Raw genomic sequence first — 14,738 nt, forward strand, 5'->3', positions numbered from 1 at the left:
TCACGTTAATGACAGATGTGAATCACTTACCCCGTCAAGTCAGAGAGATCAGATTTGAACAAAAAATCGGATTTGAGCAACGAGGCTTGTAAAGTGATCGTAGCTTAAAAGTTCCAGTAAAAAAGAACCACTTTTATCTGCCTTGTTAGGCTTTTCCCTACAAACTTTACAGACCATCTCAGGTACAGAGGGGTCAAAATCGACCCATAAGAACTGAGTTTTCCGTGAGGGAGTGAAGCTGCGGCCTCGCTTTGCCTCGAATTCACGCTTCGCAGACGTTTTCCTGCGCGCCTCATTCTGACGTCATTTGTCAACAGATAAAACCATTGGTTTGTTTTAACCAGATGCACGAATGGATAAGACCATTTTTGTATGGCGACGGGTTCAATATTCAAGTGAATTGACTTTGGCCTCAGTTACTAGGTCTGTTAACACACTGCAGCCCCCCTGAATGAACCCATCCCTCCATTTACTTTTTTTGGCGGAGGAAATTGGCAGCATTAAAACTTTGCTTTACGTTTTTTCTTTACTTTGCAAAACAGCTACAAAAGCAATAAAACACTTGGCTTGTGATGTTGATCTCTTTTTCAGCATCGGCCTGCTTGGGGAAGAAGGCCTGTGCTGAATCATGTGCTCACATCATTCCCTCAGTATTGTCAATCTCAGAGCACAATGTCAAGGCTTGTTAGCAACCCGCGTAAACTGTCTTAAGGGCATGTTTGACCTATGAGCGTTACTTTATATGTAGCTCTAATATTAAAGACCCATGAGTCATACAGAGCAAACCTGGAGGTAATTAGCTGTACAAGCCTGCCTGTTCCAGGTGAGGCCGTGATCTGACTGGCTGTTTAGTGGGGAATTTAGTGGGGTAGTCCATCTGTTTCTCTGCATACTTTGTTAGCCCCCTTTTACCCTGTTCTTCAGTGGTCAGGACCCCCATGGACCCTCACAGAGCAGGTACTATTTGGGTGGTGGATCATTCTCAGCCATGCAGTAACACTGATGTGGTGGTGGTGTGTTAGTGTGTGTTGTGCTGGTCTGAGTGGATCAGACTCAGCAGTGCTGCTAGAGTTTTTAAACACCTCAGTGTCACTGCTGGACTGAGAATAGTCCACCAACCAAAAATATCCTGTGACCACTGATGAAGGACTAGAGGATGACCAACACAAACTGTGCAGCAGCAGATGAGCTATCGTCTCTGACTTTACATCTCCAAGGTGGACTGACAAGGTAGGAGCGTCTAATAGAGTGGACAGTGAGTGGACACAGTGTTTAAGAACTCCAGCAGCACTGCTGTGTCTGATCCACTCGTACCAGCGCAACACACACTAACATACCACCACCATGTCAGTGTTACTGCAGGGCTGAGAATGACCCACCACCCAAATAGTACCTGCTCTGTGAGGGTCCATGGGGGGCCTGACCACTAAAGAACAGGGTAAAAGGGGGCTAACAAAGTATCAGAGAAACAGATGGACTACAGTCTGTAACTGTAGAACTACAAAGTGCACCTATATAGTAAGTGGAGCTGATAAAATGGACAATGAGTGTGGAAACAAGGAGATGGTCATTATGTTATGCCTGACCAGTGTAAATGAGTGGTGTTCTGTAAAATTGGCTCTGTATCTGTTCTCTTCACTCACAACGAGCAGTGACTTGTCTTTGTTGACTATCTCTCACGCTGTTGTTTATTTGTTTACCTCCAGCCCCACGGGGAAGAAGTTCAGAAGCAAACCCCAGCTGTCCCGTTACCTCGGCAACTCGGTCGACCTAGCATGCTTCGACTTCCGCACGGGAAAGATGATGCCCAGCAAAGTGCAAAAAAACAAACAGAGGCTTCGCAGCGAGAACCTCAGCCTGTCCAAGGTACCAAAAGACACCTAGAACTCTAAGGAACAACAACTGTGCATGAGTTAAGTTCAGTAATAGCAGAATGGATGGAAAGTTCTTGTAAGCAAGATGAAGATGGTTGATGATCTTGGAGCCTTCTGAAGTCTCCAGCCTTGTTCATGTTAATACGGATACTTTTCAAAACACACTTTGGTTTTCCATCCACACTGAAACAGCGTCTTTTTGAGGGCCAGATACGTTTGAAATTGAGATTCGCTGTTGATTATCGGTCCGTGTGTTTTTTGGTCATTCGATTTTCATTTCAAATTCTTTTGAAAAAGGGGAAAATGTGCGAAAATCGTTTTTGGTTCTGTGGAAAAATCAAGAAATAACTTTTTACAGTTTCACAAACTAATCATAAAATGAAAAAAACAAAAATACAAGAATAAATAGTCGTATTTAATTTTTCCAAATTAAAAGTTTTCCATCACTTGATCCGGAAATAAACGTGCAGAGGGCACGGACGGTCGCAGAGGCTCGGAAATCAGGCGGTAAAAAATGATAACAACAGAAAAGATTGGGCATGAATGTTATGATAGGCCAAGTCCCGGCATTTTGGGAGACTATGCGGCATTTTATAGGTGTTTGTGTGTCTAATGTAGCTATTCTATCAGCAAGATTTTACTCATTACCATACCAGTAGTGCGTTTATACTGTTGCATATTACTGTTGCGACTATTGTGTTAAAAACGCAACGTTGAATCAATTAATAATGTGGCATAGTTAAAGACTGATCTGCATCAATTTGACCAAAGTAACTTACTTTTGTTGGATTACATTAATACCTTGGTTTAAATGTGATTGTTCTGGATGCTCACAGTACACAGTAAAAATGCTGTGATTGGTTAGAGGCCTCAGGTATCAGTATCATTAGGTCAGTTTCAAATTTGATTGTAACGCATTATTTTAAAGATATTCAAATGATGACCACGCCTCATATCCGTTCAGATTTCTGCTTTACAACCAGCCAATAAACTCACAGAAGAAGACGTGACGTAAACGTAATGTAAAACTTCATGCTGCGGCTTTTTTTTAAACATGGCGCCACTTTACCTGAAAATATGAACAGACATCATCTAGAAGATGAAGAATATTTAAATCCTTCATTTCGTCAAGCATGTTGTTGCGTCTTGCGGCTACACTGCTCGCTTATTTGCGGTACCGCCATCTGTTTTCGCACATGCGCAGACTGAGAAATCTGAAAGAAATCAGAGTAAGAGTTTACATGCACTGAGAAATCTGAAAGAAATCAGAGTAAGAGTTCACATGTACTGAGAAATCTGAAAGAAATCAGAGTAAGAGTTCACATGCACTGAGAAATCTGATTATGGAGCTAAAATCCAGCTCTCTTTATCAGATTTCTAGACCTTACTCCGATCTAGGAAATCAGAGTTTGCTGTTTACATGACTGTTTGAATAATCCGATACCTACACAAAAATACGACTATGATCGGATTATTGAGTGCATGTGAACACACTCAGTGGCATCACTCAGCATCTTACTATTGCTGTTCCATTACAAAGCGAGACCTAGACCACAAAGAGTAGTTGGCATACCAAATTTGCAGTCAAACTAAAGTCTTTAAGAAAAACACAAAAAACTAAGCTTCTGTTTTCTCCTCTAACATTACTAGACCCATGCTCCTTTCTTTGGGCTGGACAGACACGCCCTGACCACAATGTACTACGCAGGCTCTGCGCCGCCCTCTGGTGAAGTGGCAAGCTCAGAAATATCAAGCGTCAAAAATTCTAATTTACCCTTCGACTCTTGGACGTTCATGACTATTTTAATATTCAGAGGTTCTGAACAATCCCTAGACAGTATCATGACGATAATGATTAACAAATGATCTATATTGTTGACAAATGATCGTACATCAGTATTAGAAGTATCTATGTGGCTGCCCGGCTCAGATGACGGTAACTTGTTTTGTTGTTAAAGTCAGGAATACGCTGTCACAGTGTTACCCACAAATACTGTGCACTTCTATAGTAACTGCGCATGCGTACGCCGTGTGCGTGCTTGTTTACATGTTATAGTCCGCCCTAATCATCGTGTCACCCTGACCGAGCAGATAACAGAAGAACTCGCCTGTGCCGTGCTGGACCAGGCGCATAGACAGAGAGAGAACCAAAAACAGGAAAACAGCATATTGGAAGTTTCCAGAAACCTGTGGATGAGCGCTCGTACACAGCGTTGCTCTGTTCACAGTGAAATGAGTGAACATGAGTGTAAATTGTGGCGTGGCGGGGGGGGGGTGGCGGGGGGGGGGTGCTTTTGTTTTTTAACCTGCAACCTGCTTCACAGCCTCATGCTTGGCTGATCCGTCTCTTGTTCCTGTAAGTTTCATGGTTGCTGCTGTAGAGATTGTGTAACACTTGTGTAATGCTTCCCAGTAAGTCTGTGGTCAGTAGTTGGTGGAAAGCTCTGCAGAAGTTCTGCAGAAGGCCTTTGGACATTCTGGCTGGACACGAGGCCTGTGTGTGTGCGCGCATGTGTGCGCTTGTTTATTCATAAGTTTGCAAGTGTGTGCGTGTGTATGTGTGTGTGTGTGTGTGTGTGTGTGTGTACATATATACACCGATCAGGCATAACATTATGACCACCTCCTTGTTTCTACGCTCATTGTCCATTTTATCAGCTCCACTTACTATATAGGTGCACTTTGTAGTTCTACAGTTACAGACTGTAGTCCATCTGTTTCTCTGATACTTTGTTAGCCCCCTTTTACCCTGTTCTGGTGGTGGTGTGTTAGTGTGTGTTGCGCTGGTGCGAGTGGATCAGACACAGCAGTGCTGCTGGAGTTTTTAAACACTGTGTCCACTCACTGTCCACTCTATTAGACACTCCTACCTTGTCTGTCCACCTTGTAGATGTAAAGTCAGAGACGATAGCTCATCTGCTGCTGCACAGTATGTGTTGGTCATCCTCTAGTCCTTCATCAGTGGTCACAGGACGCTGCCCACAGGACGCTGTTGGCTGGATATTTTTGGTTGGTGGACTATTCTCAGTCCAGCAGTGACACTGAGGTGTTTAAAAAGTCCAGCAGCACTGCTGTGCCTGATCCACTCAGACCAGCGCAACACATACTAACACACCACCACCACGTCAGTGTTACTGCAGCGCTGAGAATGATCCACCACCCAAATAGTACCTGCTCTATGGGGGTCCATGGGGGTCCTGACCACTGAAGAACAGGGTAACAAAGTATGCAGAGAAACAGATGGACTACAGTCTGTAACTGTAGAACTACAAAGTGCACCTATATAGTAAGTGGAGCTGATAAAATGGACAATGAGTGTAGAAACAAGGAGGTGGTCATTATGGTATACCTGATCAATGTACTTGAGTTTAAAGACAACAAGCATTGCAAAATCCACACTGTATATCTATATGAAATCTGTATATCATTAGGCTACATCATTACACCCCTAGTACAGCCTACACCCCTGTTTTGGCTGACTAATCCTAGGTAGGGGTGCACGAGGGCGGGGGGGGGATAAAAATGTGCCGTTGTTTTGGACGCCTCTCGAGACAGCGCTTATTTATTTCACAGCTATTTTAAGTGCACCGGTCACGTAACCAGTTCCAGGGAAAAGAGTCAGAACGTCCAGTCCAGAGTCCGGCCTGGTGACGTCTCTTTCAGGAGGTCCTGGATGGACTAGACTTCCGTTAAATTCAAGTCAGGCTGTGATTCATTTAACTCGACTAGCCAGCCAGCCGATTCAACAGAGAAACAAACAAAGCGCTTATCTACTAAAGCCAGCAAAGCCGACTCTGCCTGAGAACAGCAGCCACTCCTCTGACCGAGATGAGTGTGGAGGAGACAGTTATTAAAGTTTCAGAGACTCGCTCGGAAGGAAACGTCTTGTACAGTCCCAGAGGCGCTGCCTAGCGCACTCATCTATACAGGCCTAGTTATTTTTATATCATTCCAAATGTAACACATTATCAGACGGACAGACTTGAGTTGCATTAGCGTGGTTATTGATGGCAGGTATGGCAGTGATTGGTGCTGAATGACAATTTTGCAAATCATTCTTAATATAGCTCAAGAGTTCCCTTTAAAGAGGAGCAACGCACGTGTCTGTGAGTGTGCGAGTGTGTGTCAGTGAGCGATCGAGCCTGAAGAGGTGTGGTCATGTGTAATGTTACACATTCTTAAGATACAATCTCGGCCGACTTGGCTCTCTCTGACACTCTAAGACAAGCGCACACACAGATAGGTTTACATACAATGTCAGGACGTGGGGTCATGCGTATCGGCCCTACGTATTATATATATGTAAGTATATATAAGCAATACACAATCAGTATGTAAGCAATATATAAAAAAAAGTGTCAAGATGGATATATATCTATATATTTATAATTGTCACTGCTATTGCCTTATCGTCACTGATGGAGTAAAACCTCATATCTCCAAAATGGTAAATTTACAGGAGAAGGAAAAAACATAATCCACTTTTAATGTAAGTCAATGGAACCAGACTTTTTGTCCAAGTAATTTTGGTCCATTCGTACACACACAGATCAGGCATAACATTCTGACCACCTCCTTGTTTCTACGCTCATTGTCCATTTTATCAGCTCCACTTACTGTATAGGTGCACTTTGTAGTTCTACAGTTACAGACTGTAGTCCATCTGTTTCTCTGCATACTTTGTTACCCTGTTCTTCAGTGGTCAGGACCCCCATAGACCCTCACAGAGCAGGTGCTATTTGGGTGGTGGGTCATTCTCAGCACTGCAGTAACACTGACGTGGTGGTGGCGTGTTAGTGTGTGTTGTGCTGGTATGAGTGGATCAGACACAGCAGACACAGAGTTACGTAGCCTAGCTATATCATAACCAGAGACACCATAAAGGAGGAGACTGGTCACTGGTTGAAATCTTGTAACGCATAACGTGGCGTGTGTTTATGGAGAAAGTCCCACCCATTAAGAAAAAGAGCCAATCAACTTGCTGATTACGCCATGAGCAGAGAACCCCCCCACCCCCCCACCCCCCCCCCGTTTTGGAAATCTGCGCAAACGCAATAGCCATAACAACCCGAAAACACATTTTTTGTGCTACTGAGCTAAACGCTACAAACTATTTATGAGGCTTTTCTCAAATTTCATCAATGATTTCAAATATATTTTTAAACGGTTCATTTGACCTTCAGTTTGGAGTATTTTGGTCTCTCCCTGTTCAAAGAGAGAGGAGTCCAGTCTTGTATGTCTGGAAATAACTGCCTGGTGTCGTTGCCAAGATGGACACTGACTGTCAAGTCTCAAGTGTTGCTTTTTCTTTCACTACTGTAATTACAGTGCTGTAAGTCTATATCAAAGGAATAGCTCAACCAAACGTGCTAACATGACTAACAGTGAATGGAAGCTGCTTTGCCACCAACAAGCATGACTCTATTTGATTCATTGTTAGCAACACTAGCGTTTTTGACTGAAGGATTCCTTTAGTTCTTGATGGAACATACTAATGTAAAAGCTACACATTAAAGACGACGTATCAACGCAAAATGAGCCAAGCTGAAAACAGAAGCCTCTACCCTTAAACGAAAACGTGTTTATTCAAATGTGCTATTAGTATACTTTGTTTAATCTAAATATAAGTGAGTTCGCTCTCAGTTTACTTTTTATGCCCTTATCAAAGATATTCTAGACAAAATTTTATATAAGTGTACTTTGCTTATGCTGACAAGTATGCAGAAAAGTTTATTTGGCCTATACTTGTACTTATACATATACTTGTGTACATGCATACTTGTATATTGTCGCTGTCCAGTTAAAAACAAGTATCTCCAAAAACTTTACAGGAGAGGGCAAAAACACTCGTACCTTTCAATGTAAGTCAATGTAAAGAGCTTTCGTTCCAGTTGATTTTAGAGCATTTCTATTGGTCCGTTCATCATGAAATTTTCACACAATGTAAAGGACAGCTGGTGTGTTGAAATGATACAGAAAACTGAAAATCAACAAAAATGGAGATACATGGTTTTCATTGGACAGCGACTACATACTTTTCCATATGCTTGTACATATTTGTGGCCTGTACTTATATAAGTATACTTATATAACATAAATATAAAATACAAAATATGTAATATAAAATATACTTTCATAAACTAAAAAGTGGACTAGAAGTACATAACTGGTACCTGTAAGTTCACTTGTTGTGTATTTCACAGTATAGTTGAAGTACAAAATAAAACTGATGTAAACTAGTTGTGCTCTCAAAATGACTACTTTTACACCTTTTATGAACTAAAACGTGGGCCAATTAAGTCCCAAAAAGTATTTAAATGGTACACTTATAGTGTACTTACTGCATAAAGTGTACTTGGGAAATATACTTGAACTTTACTTGAGTTTACTTAATAAAATAGCTGTATTTCTAGGACAGTTCATATCAAATAAAAGGTCTTGCGCAGCTACAAAATCCGTCATTCCAGTGAACACACTCTGAAGAGTGGCCTGCTTGTCAGGATAAAGCAGAAAGACGCCAGATAGCACAAGAATAGCCGGCCACTGTTGGCCAGCTGGCGGCCCACTGGCCTTTTGCTGAGCGTTTTCTGAGCTGCCCACTGGTAGTTAAGCAGAAAGTTAGTTTTCATCATCCTTTGTCAGTTAGTTTAGTGAATAAGTTAACATGAACGTCATTAATAATGCTGGTTATACAGCGGTAACCAATCTAGTGTCACAGTTAGGCCTGTTATATATTTTCTCAAACTATTTTGTAATGTCAGTGTTGATGTTTACAGCTCAGCCCTTTAGCTCCCACTTTAATGGCACAAAATGAAGGATGAGCATTATTAGCATGGGTGAATGAGTGCCTGCCTAGTAAAATGATGGTAATGTGAGCAAAGCGCTCAGCGGATGTAATCTCAGAGCTGTGGGTATGTTTGCATTCTTGTGGTTATGCTGAGCCATGCTTTAGCATTGAGCTATGGACCTTGTGCGTCAGTCACTGCTCAGCTCTGTGTCTGTTACATGCAGCAGTACAGCAGCATTGTTTTCAGTTCTGCCAATTATTCATAATATAACCTTCATGTTTTGTTTGTTTGCCTTTTGTTTTAGTTTTAATTTTTGCATTTTTTGTACAAACCCAATACCAAAAAAGTTGAGGCAGTGTGTGTTTATATATATATATATATATATATATATATATATATATATAAACACACACACTGCCTCACACACACTGTACACACACATGTAGAATGTTTCTTGGCATTGTCATGTTGAAATTAGCACTCTTTTTTTCTTTTATAGCCATCCTTTTTATTTTACTTATTTTACTTAATAATAGAAAATTCAACTAGAAAATAATTTAGAATAAATTATTATTATTTAATTATTTTTATCTTTTTTTTTATCATTTTAAATTATATAGTCTTTCTTTTAATGTCTTGCATTATATATTGTACATTAGCCTATATTTTTGCTTTATTCCTAGTTTAAACGTTTTTTGTTAGGATTGCTACCCAGTTTCTTGTACCCTTTATTGCAATGACAATAAAGAGTCTTGAATCTTGAATTAATGTTAATGTTTTCAGAGATGTGCAAGTGTCCCGCTAATACACCCCCGCCCCCCCCATATCATGACAGACTCTGGATTTTAAACTTTACACTGGTAACAATCTAGATGGTTCTACTCCTTTGGTGCAGAAAACACAACCTCCATTTTTTCCTTAAAAAATCTGAAAAATTGACTCGTCAGACCACAATATACGTGTCCACTGTGCATCAGTCCATTTCAGACGAGCTTGAGCCCAGAGAAGTCGGCAGCGTTTCTGGCCGTTGTTGACGTATGGTTTGCACCGTGCATAGCACAGTCTTAACTTGCATTTTTGGATGCAGCGACAAAATATTCCTGAGCCCATGCAGTGATATCAGTCACAGAAGCATGCCAGTTTGTAATGCAGTGCCATCTGAGGGGTCGAAGGTCACAGGCATTCAGTTGTGGTTTTCAGCCTTTTCCTTTACATGCGGAAATTTCTCTGGATTTCCTGAATCTTTTGGTGATATTACGCTCTGTAGAAGGTGAAATACCTAAAGTCCTTGCAGTTGCTCATTGATTAGTGTTGGATGCTGTTGCTGATGCGTTTTTTGGCGAAGTATAGCCCAGCATGATAACGTCACCTCTTTTAAAGTGTTTCTGAACATTTAACAGCATTTCTAGTTTTAAATTGCTCCTGTCTCAACTTGATTGGAACGTGTTGCACGCATCAATTTCAGAATGATTTACAAAAAACAACGATAAAAAAACAAAAATAAAAACATTTAAATGCCATGTCTTTGTACTGATTTCATTTGAATACAGATCAAACTGGATTTACCAATGACGGCTTTCTGTTTTGATTCACATTTTACACACTGTCCCAACTTTTTTGGAATTGGGTTTGCATTTATTTAAATTTTGCAGTGAACCTGAAGAGGAAAGTGACTTTTTTTTTTTACTTTGCTAGTTCATGTTCCTGATCATATTAAGTATGATTCATCACATCATATATATTTTTTGAAAAGAAAAATTCTTCTCATTAAAATGTCATTACACTTTTAAAAAATCTCTAAAATCTCTTCCAGTTTTTCATTACATCACTGTGCACTTGTGGGTGGATAATTCAGCAATAATATTGTGTCATCCCTTCCCACTTATCATCTAGATCAGCGACCCTCCCTGATACTGTGTTTCTGTTATAAATCACTGTCTTTGTTTACATGCAACAATTTTTGCCAATCCGATTCAATACGTTCCGATTATAGATGAAGACTGAGGTGTTTATTCTCACTCTACTCAACAATCTGATGAAAATCTCCGTTTACATGCTCACTACAAGTAATCTGATCCAATGCGCATGTCTAGAGAACCACTCAGTGTAGACGTTACCATGACAACCAGCATCACGTGAGTCCAGTCAGAGTGAGATGAGCAGCAGTGAGCAGCGCTTGTGTTTTTAACTGCTTTAAAATGATGTCAGACTCAGGAAAACGTCCTTCGCATGTCCTTATTAAAGAAGGCCGAGAGGAAGACGTCGTGTTCTGAGACACATAAGCTGGACGTCCGTCCCACCGCCGTCTTTTAAAGATCAGAGCATAAACTTCGTCTCCTCTGCAGACCAGTTTCTGCTCCGCCATGTTGAACGGTATAAACTTTCACTATGATGTGACGAACATGATCAGAACGGGCTTAAACTTTCCGATAGGGCATGTAATCAGATACAGGCGTTTACATGGTTACTATTCTTCTATTAAACAGATTATTTACAGGTTAACCAACCTCGTTCAGTCAGATAGAAACTGTATTCCCGAATGGCCTCAATCGGACTAGTCTATTCCGATCAAGGTGTTCACGTGGACGTATTCTTTTCCGATTGAGCTATTAGTCTGGTTATTAATGGATCATTAGGCTGCATGTAAACGTGGCTACTGTGTGTCTTGACTTGTTTCACTGTGGTGACCGTTTAGTGAACGACACTCATTCAACATTTAAGTCATGCTGTCCTCTCAGAACTGTTGAAAGTTAATGTTTCATCCATAATAAAACTTCTCATTGACATATTTTTCTTGTTGATAGCGTTATGTTGACTGACTGTAGTTTCTCTCTGAATGTGCCTTATCTTTGTGACATTTAAAGTACGACCCACCCGTCATTCCTCACGGCTGCAGCACACTTTCTCTTTCTGTTTTGTTTTGATAAGAGACTTGTAGTTGATAGTGATCACAGAGCACAGACCAGCATAGAAAAGTCATAGAAATCCTTCACATATTATCAGTGTTGGGGCAGTTCCTCAAAACGTAGTCCATTATAATTTCTTTTTTCTCCAGCTGTAAAGAATTACTTTATTTATTGCTTCCCAGAACAAGTAAAGTCTCATTACTGTCTAAAACCATGGAGGTCTGTGAGGTCTTTTCTGTATTTCATTCAAAAAAGGCCGGTTTCTAGCTTTCACAGGATACATTTGGCTTTGAAAACCTAGAAACTAGTGAGTGGAAACGGTTCAAAAACCGGCTTCCTCGACATGAATAAATAAAGTGTAAAGCTTACAGGGCTGTTTGTGGATGAAATTCGAGTTAAACCTGTTAGGTGAGGTGGGAGCTCTCTCTCTTTTTCAGCGCAGGGATCTCCATCCATTTACTGCTCACAAGGGCTGTTTTTGATATTTGTAAATGGTGGTCGTCGGACTAAAGATGAGTGGTTTGCCGGTTTAACTTTTAAAGAGCTCCTCTCGCTGCAGGATGTCTGCTTAAGCATGAAACGCATGCCCTCCCACATGAGCAGCCAAGCCCATAGCAACTATAAAATGTAGAAGTGTTCTCGATGTGTGTGGCCACAATCACCCAGAAGGGCTGTGCAAGCTTGTAGTTGTAAGTCCTCACTTTCACCCGCTGAGTGGAGACCATAAACGAGTGGTTTTAATAAATAAGTCGGGCTGCACAATGTGCTCGTTGTTAATTCTTATCGTTTGGCTGACATCACAAATGATGCATTATGCAAACAACACGTCTAACCGGTAACCACTCTAACCAGCTGTGAGCGTCCTGGCCAATCACAACTCCAGATGAGTGTCTGTGGGCGTTTTGGTTGAATCAGAGTGTTTCTGTATACCAACAAAAGTAATTTATTTTGGTCAAAATAATGCAGGCCGGTCCAGAGTAGCACAACCATCTAAGCCAGCAGTTCTAGCACTTTTTCAGTCTGAGGCAGGAGTCGGTAGCCCAAATGTTATGAAGAGCCATTTTGTCCTTTCAAGAAAAATCAAGCCACCTTGGGAGCCTCAACATTTTATGTTCATTTTACCATCTTGGCTGTAAATATGTCTCAGTTTGTGCTAATGTGCTACTATAGGCTAAATATATAATATAAACGAAAACATAGGCCCAGTCTCATTTCTTCTTTTTACCTCTACCCCTTCTTTTCGAGTGTCACCCTAACCCTTTGGAACTGAGTTACAAGGGGTAGTGGTTGAAATCTTGCCCTACAAAATGGGACCCTCAAATAAAAAACAAAACATTGCTTCATTAACAGCTACTAGCGCTGCTCTGTAGGCGACCCTGCCCATCTTCAGTGATAGCAGAGGATGGTAAAGTTCAGCTCCTCACTGCTGGGCTTTAGTTATATTTAGGGCATCATATGCCTTCAAAGAGGGGGGCAATTATTTATTATCACCCCCCTAATTCTTCAGTGATATGAAGCTGAAGTCAGATTTTCGCCAGCTTCTTGTTCGAGTTTTCCCGTTCCACCTTAAATGGTGCAGCAGTTACATTCTGGCACTTCAGGCATCAGAACTGCTGGTTGATTTAAGATGGAATGGGAAAGTTAGCTAGCTAGCTACCGAGACATTAGCATGCTATTAGCAATTTTTATGCTTGTTATGAAGAAAACGACCATAATACACTGAAACGACATTAAACTAACATAATACAGTGGATATCGTAATTTTTAACAGAGAAAATTCTCACATTTGTGGGTTTCTTTGGTCTCTTGTTCTCCATCTTGCTGGTTTTTCTTTTTTTCTCATATCACTCTGTTTGGGGTCTCTGAAAAACCCCCGTTTGGAGAGCTGTGTAGCCCCAACACTTCACCTTACCCCTCTAACTCAACACAAATTAGGACACCCTACCCCTAGACATGAACATGCAAAACAGAGGGCTAAGGGCCAAGTGGTAGGGGCGAGGGGTGAAATGGGACTGGGCCTTACTGTGCTCTGCTTTGATCTTTAGCTCAGCTGTAGCCAGTTTTCTCACATCTCTGGCAGGAAACTTTTCCTTAAAAAGTGAAACAGTTTCTTGTCAAATTTCTCTCAACGTTTGACTTTTTACAAGGCTCCTTGTTTGAATTTTTCCGTTCCACCTTAAATGGTGCCTGAAGCGCCAGAATGTAACTGCTGCACCATTTAAGGTGGAACGGGAGAATTTGAACAAGAAGCTGGCAAACAAGAAACTGACTACAACTTCATGACTTTTTAGTGTTTGAGTTTCTCATTGCAGATTAAACGTATCAGTAAACCAACTGGAGTGATTATAAATACAAACAAGTCCATTCGTCTCCAAATTATCGATGTTGGTCTTAAATCTCTCTCTTTGCCGTTTCGTTAGCTACTAGCTAGGCGAGACTGTTGTCTGCATTGCTATGGTGACCAGCAGTCTGTGCGCCAGCCTTCAGGGTTAAAGGGTGAATTAGCAGTTCTACATTAACTCCAGAGTTTAGGACCATTTATTGTTAAACTGTGTTGAACGATCAGCAGAGCTTTACTTTACTGTAAAGGAGGATTATTTTATTTTTACCTACAAATCTAATTCAGCTGTGGAGCCACAACAGGGCAGTAAAAGAGCCGCATGTTGCCGACCCCTGGTCTAAGGCCTTGTCTTGTGGATAGTAAGTGCCACTTGGCCCTCTTCCAGAGGATTACTGACCTTTATTATGAATAAAGCTGATCTCACAAAGGCAGTAAAACACCTTTTTCTGGGAATACTTAGTTTAAAACTCATTTTTAAAGCTTATTAACCAATACACACAAGCGTTTTGCTTTAAATTTATTTGATTTATTGCCATAAATGTCTGAGATTTCCCGCTGCGTTAATCGTTAACTCTGCTGCAGTAGGTAAAATAAAAGCGTGTGTGGTTTGGGACGCAGCATTAGATCAGCCAGTGAGGCATGTTTAACAGTCCAGCAGCTCCAGTGCTGCTCGTAGCCGCTCATTAAACATCCACATCAGCGAATGTTTGAGGTATTTCCTGATTGAGGATACATTTATTGGGGTAGACTGGACGTCTAGTTTTTCTATGATCTTGGCTTCTTATTCACCAACTTCTTTTTTTGAAATTTGTTCTATTTAAAAGACGCC

General features: G+C 41.0%; 1 protein-coding gene across 3 annotated transcripts in view; it reads left to right on the top strand.

Annotated features, from left to right (window-relative positions):
* The window catches only part of mbd2 (methyl-CpG binding domain protein 2), a 78,965-nt gene that overhangs the window by 31,808 nt on the left and 32,419 nt on the right, over nucleotides 1-14,738 (top strand). For all 3 annotated transcript variants that reach the window (XM_036580719.1, XM_036580720.1, XM_036580718.1), the window contains exon 2: nucleotides 1,707-1,866. In XM_036580719.1, the coding sequence (XP_036436612.1) occupies nucleotides 1,707-1,866 (160 nt within the window). The remainder of the gene's footprint in view (nucleotides 1-1,706; nucleotides 1,867-14,738) is intronic.

This window comes from Colossoma macropomum, unplaced genomic scaffold, assembly GCF_904425465.1.
Source record: "Colossoma macropomum unplaced genomic scaffold, Colossoma_macropomum, whole genome shotgun sequence".
NCBI classification, from domain to species: domain Eukaryota; kingdom Metazoa; phylum Chordata; class Actinopteri; order Characiformes; family Serrasalmidae; genus Colossoma; species Colossoma macropomum.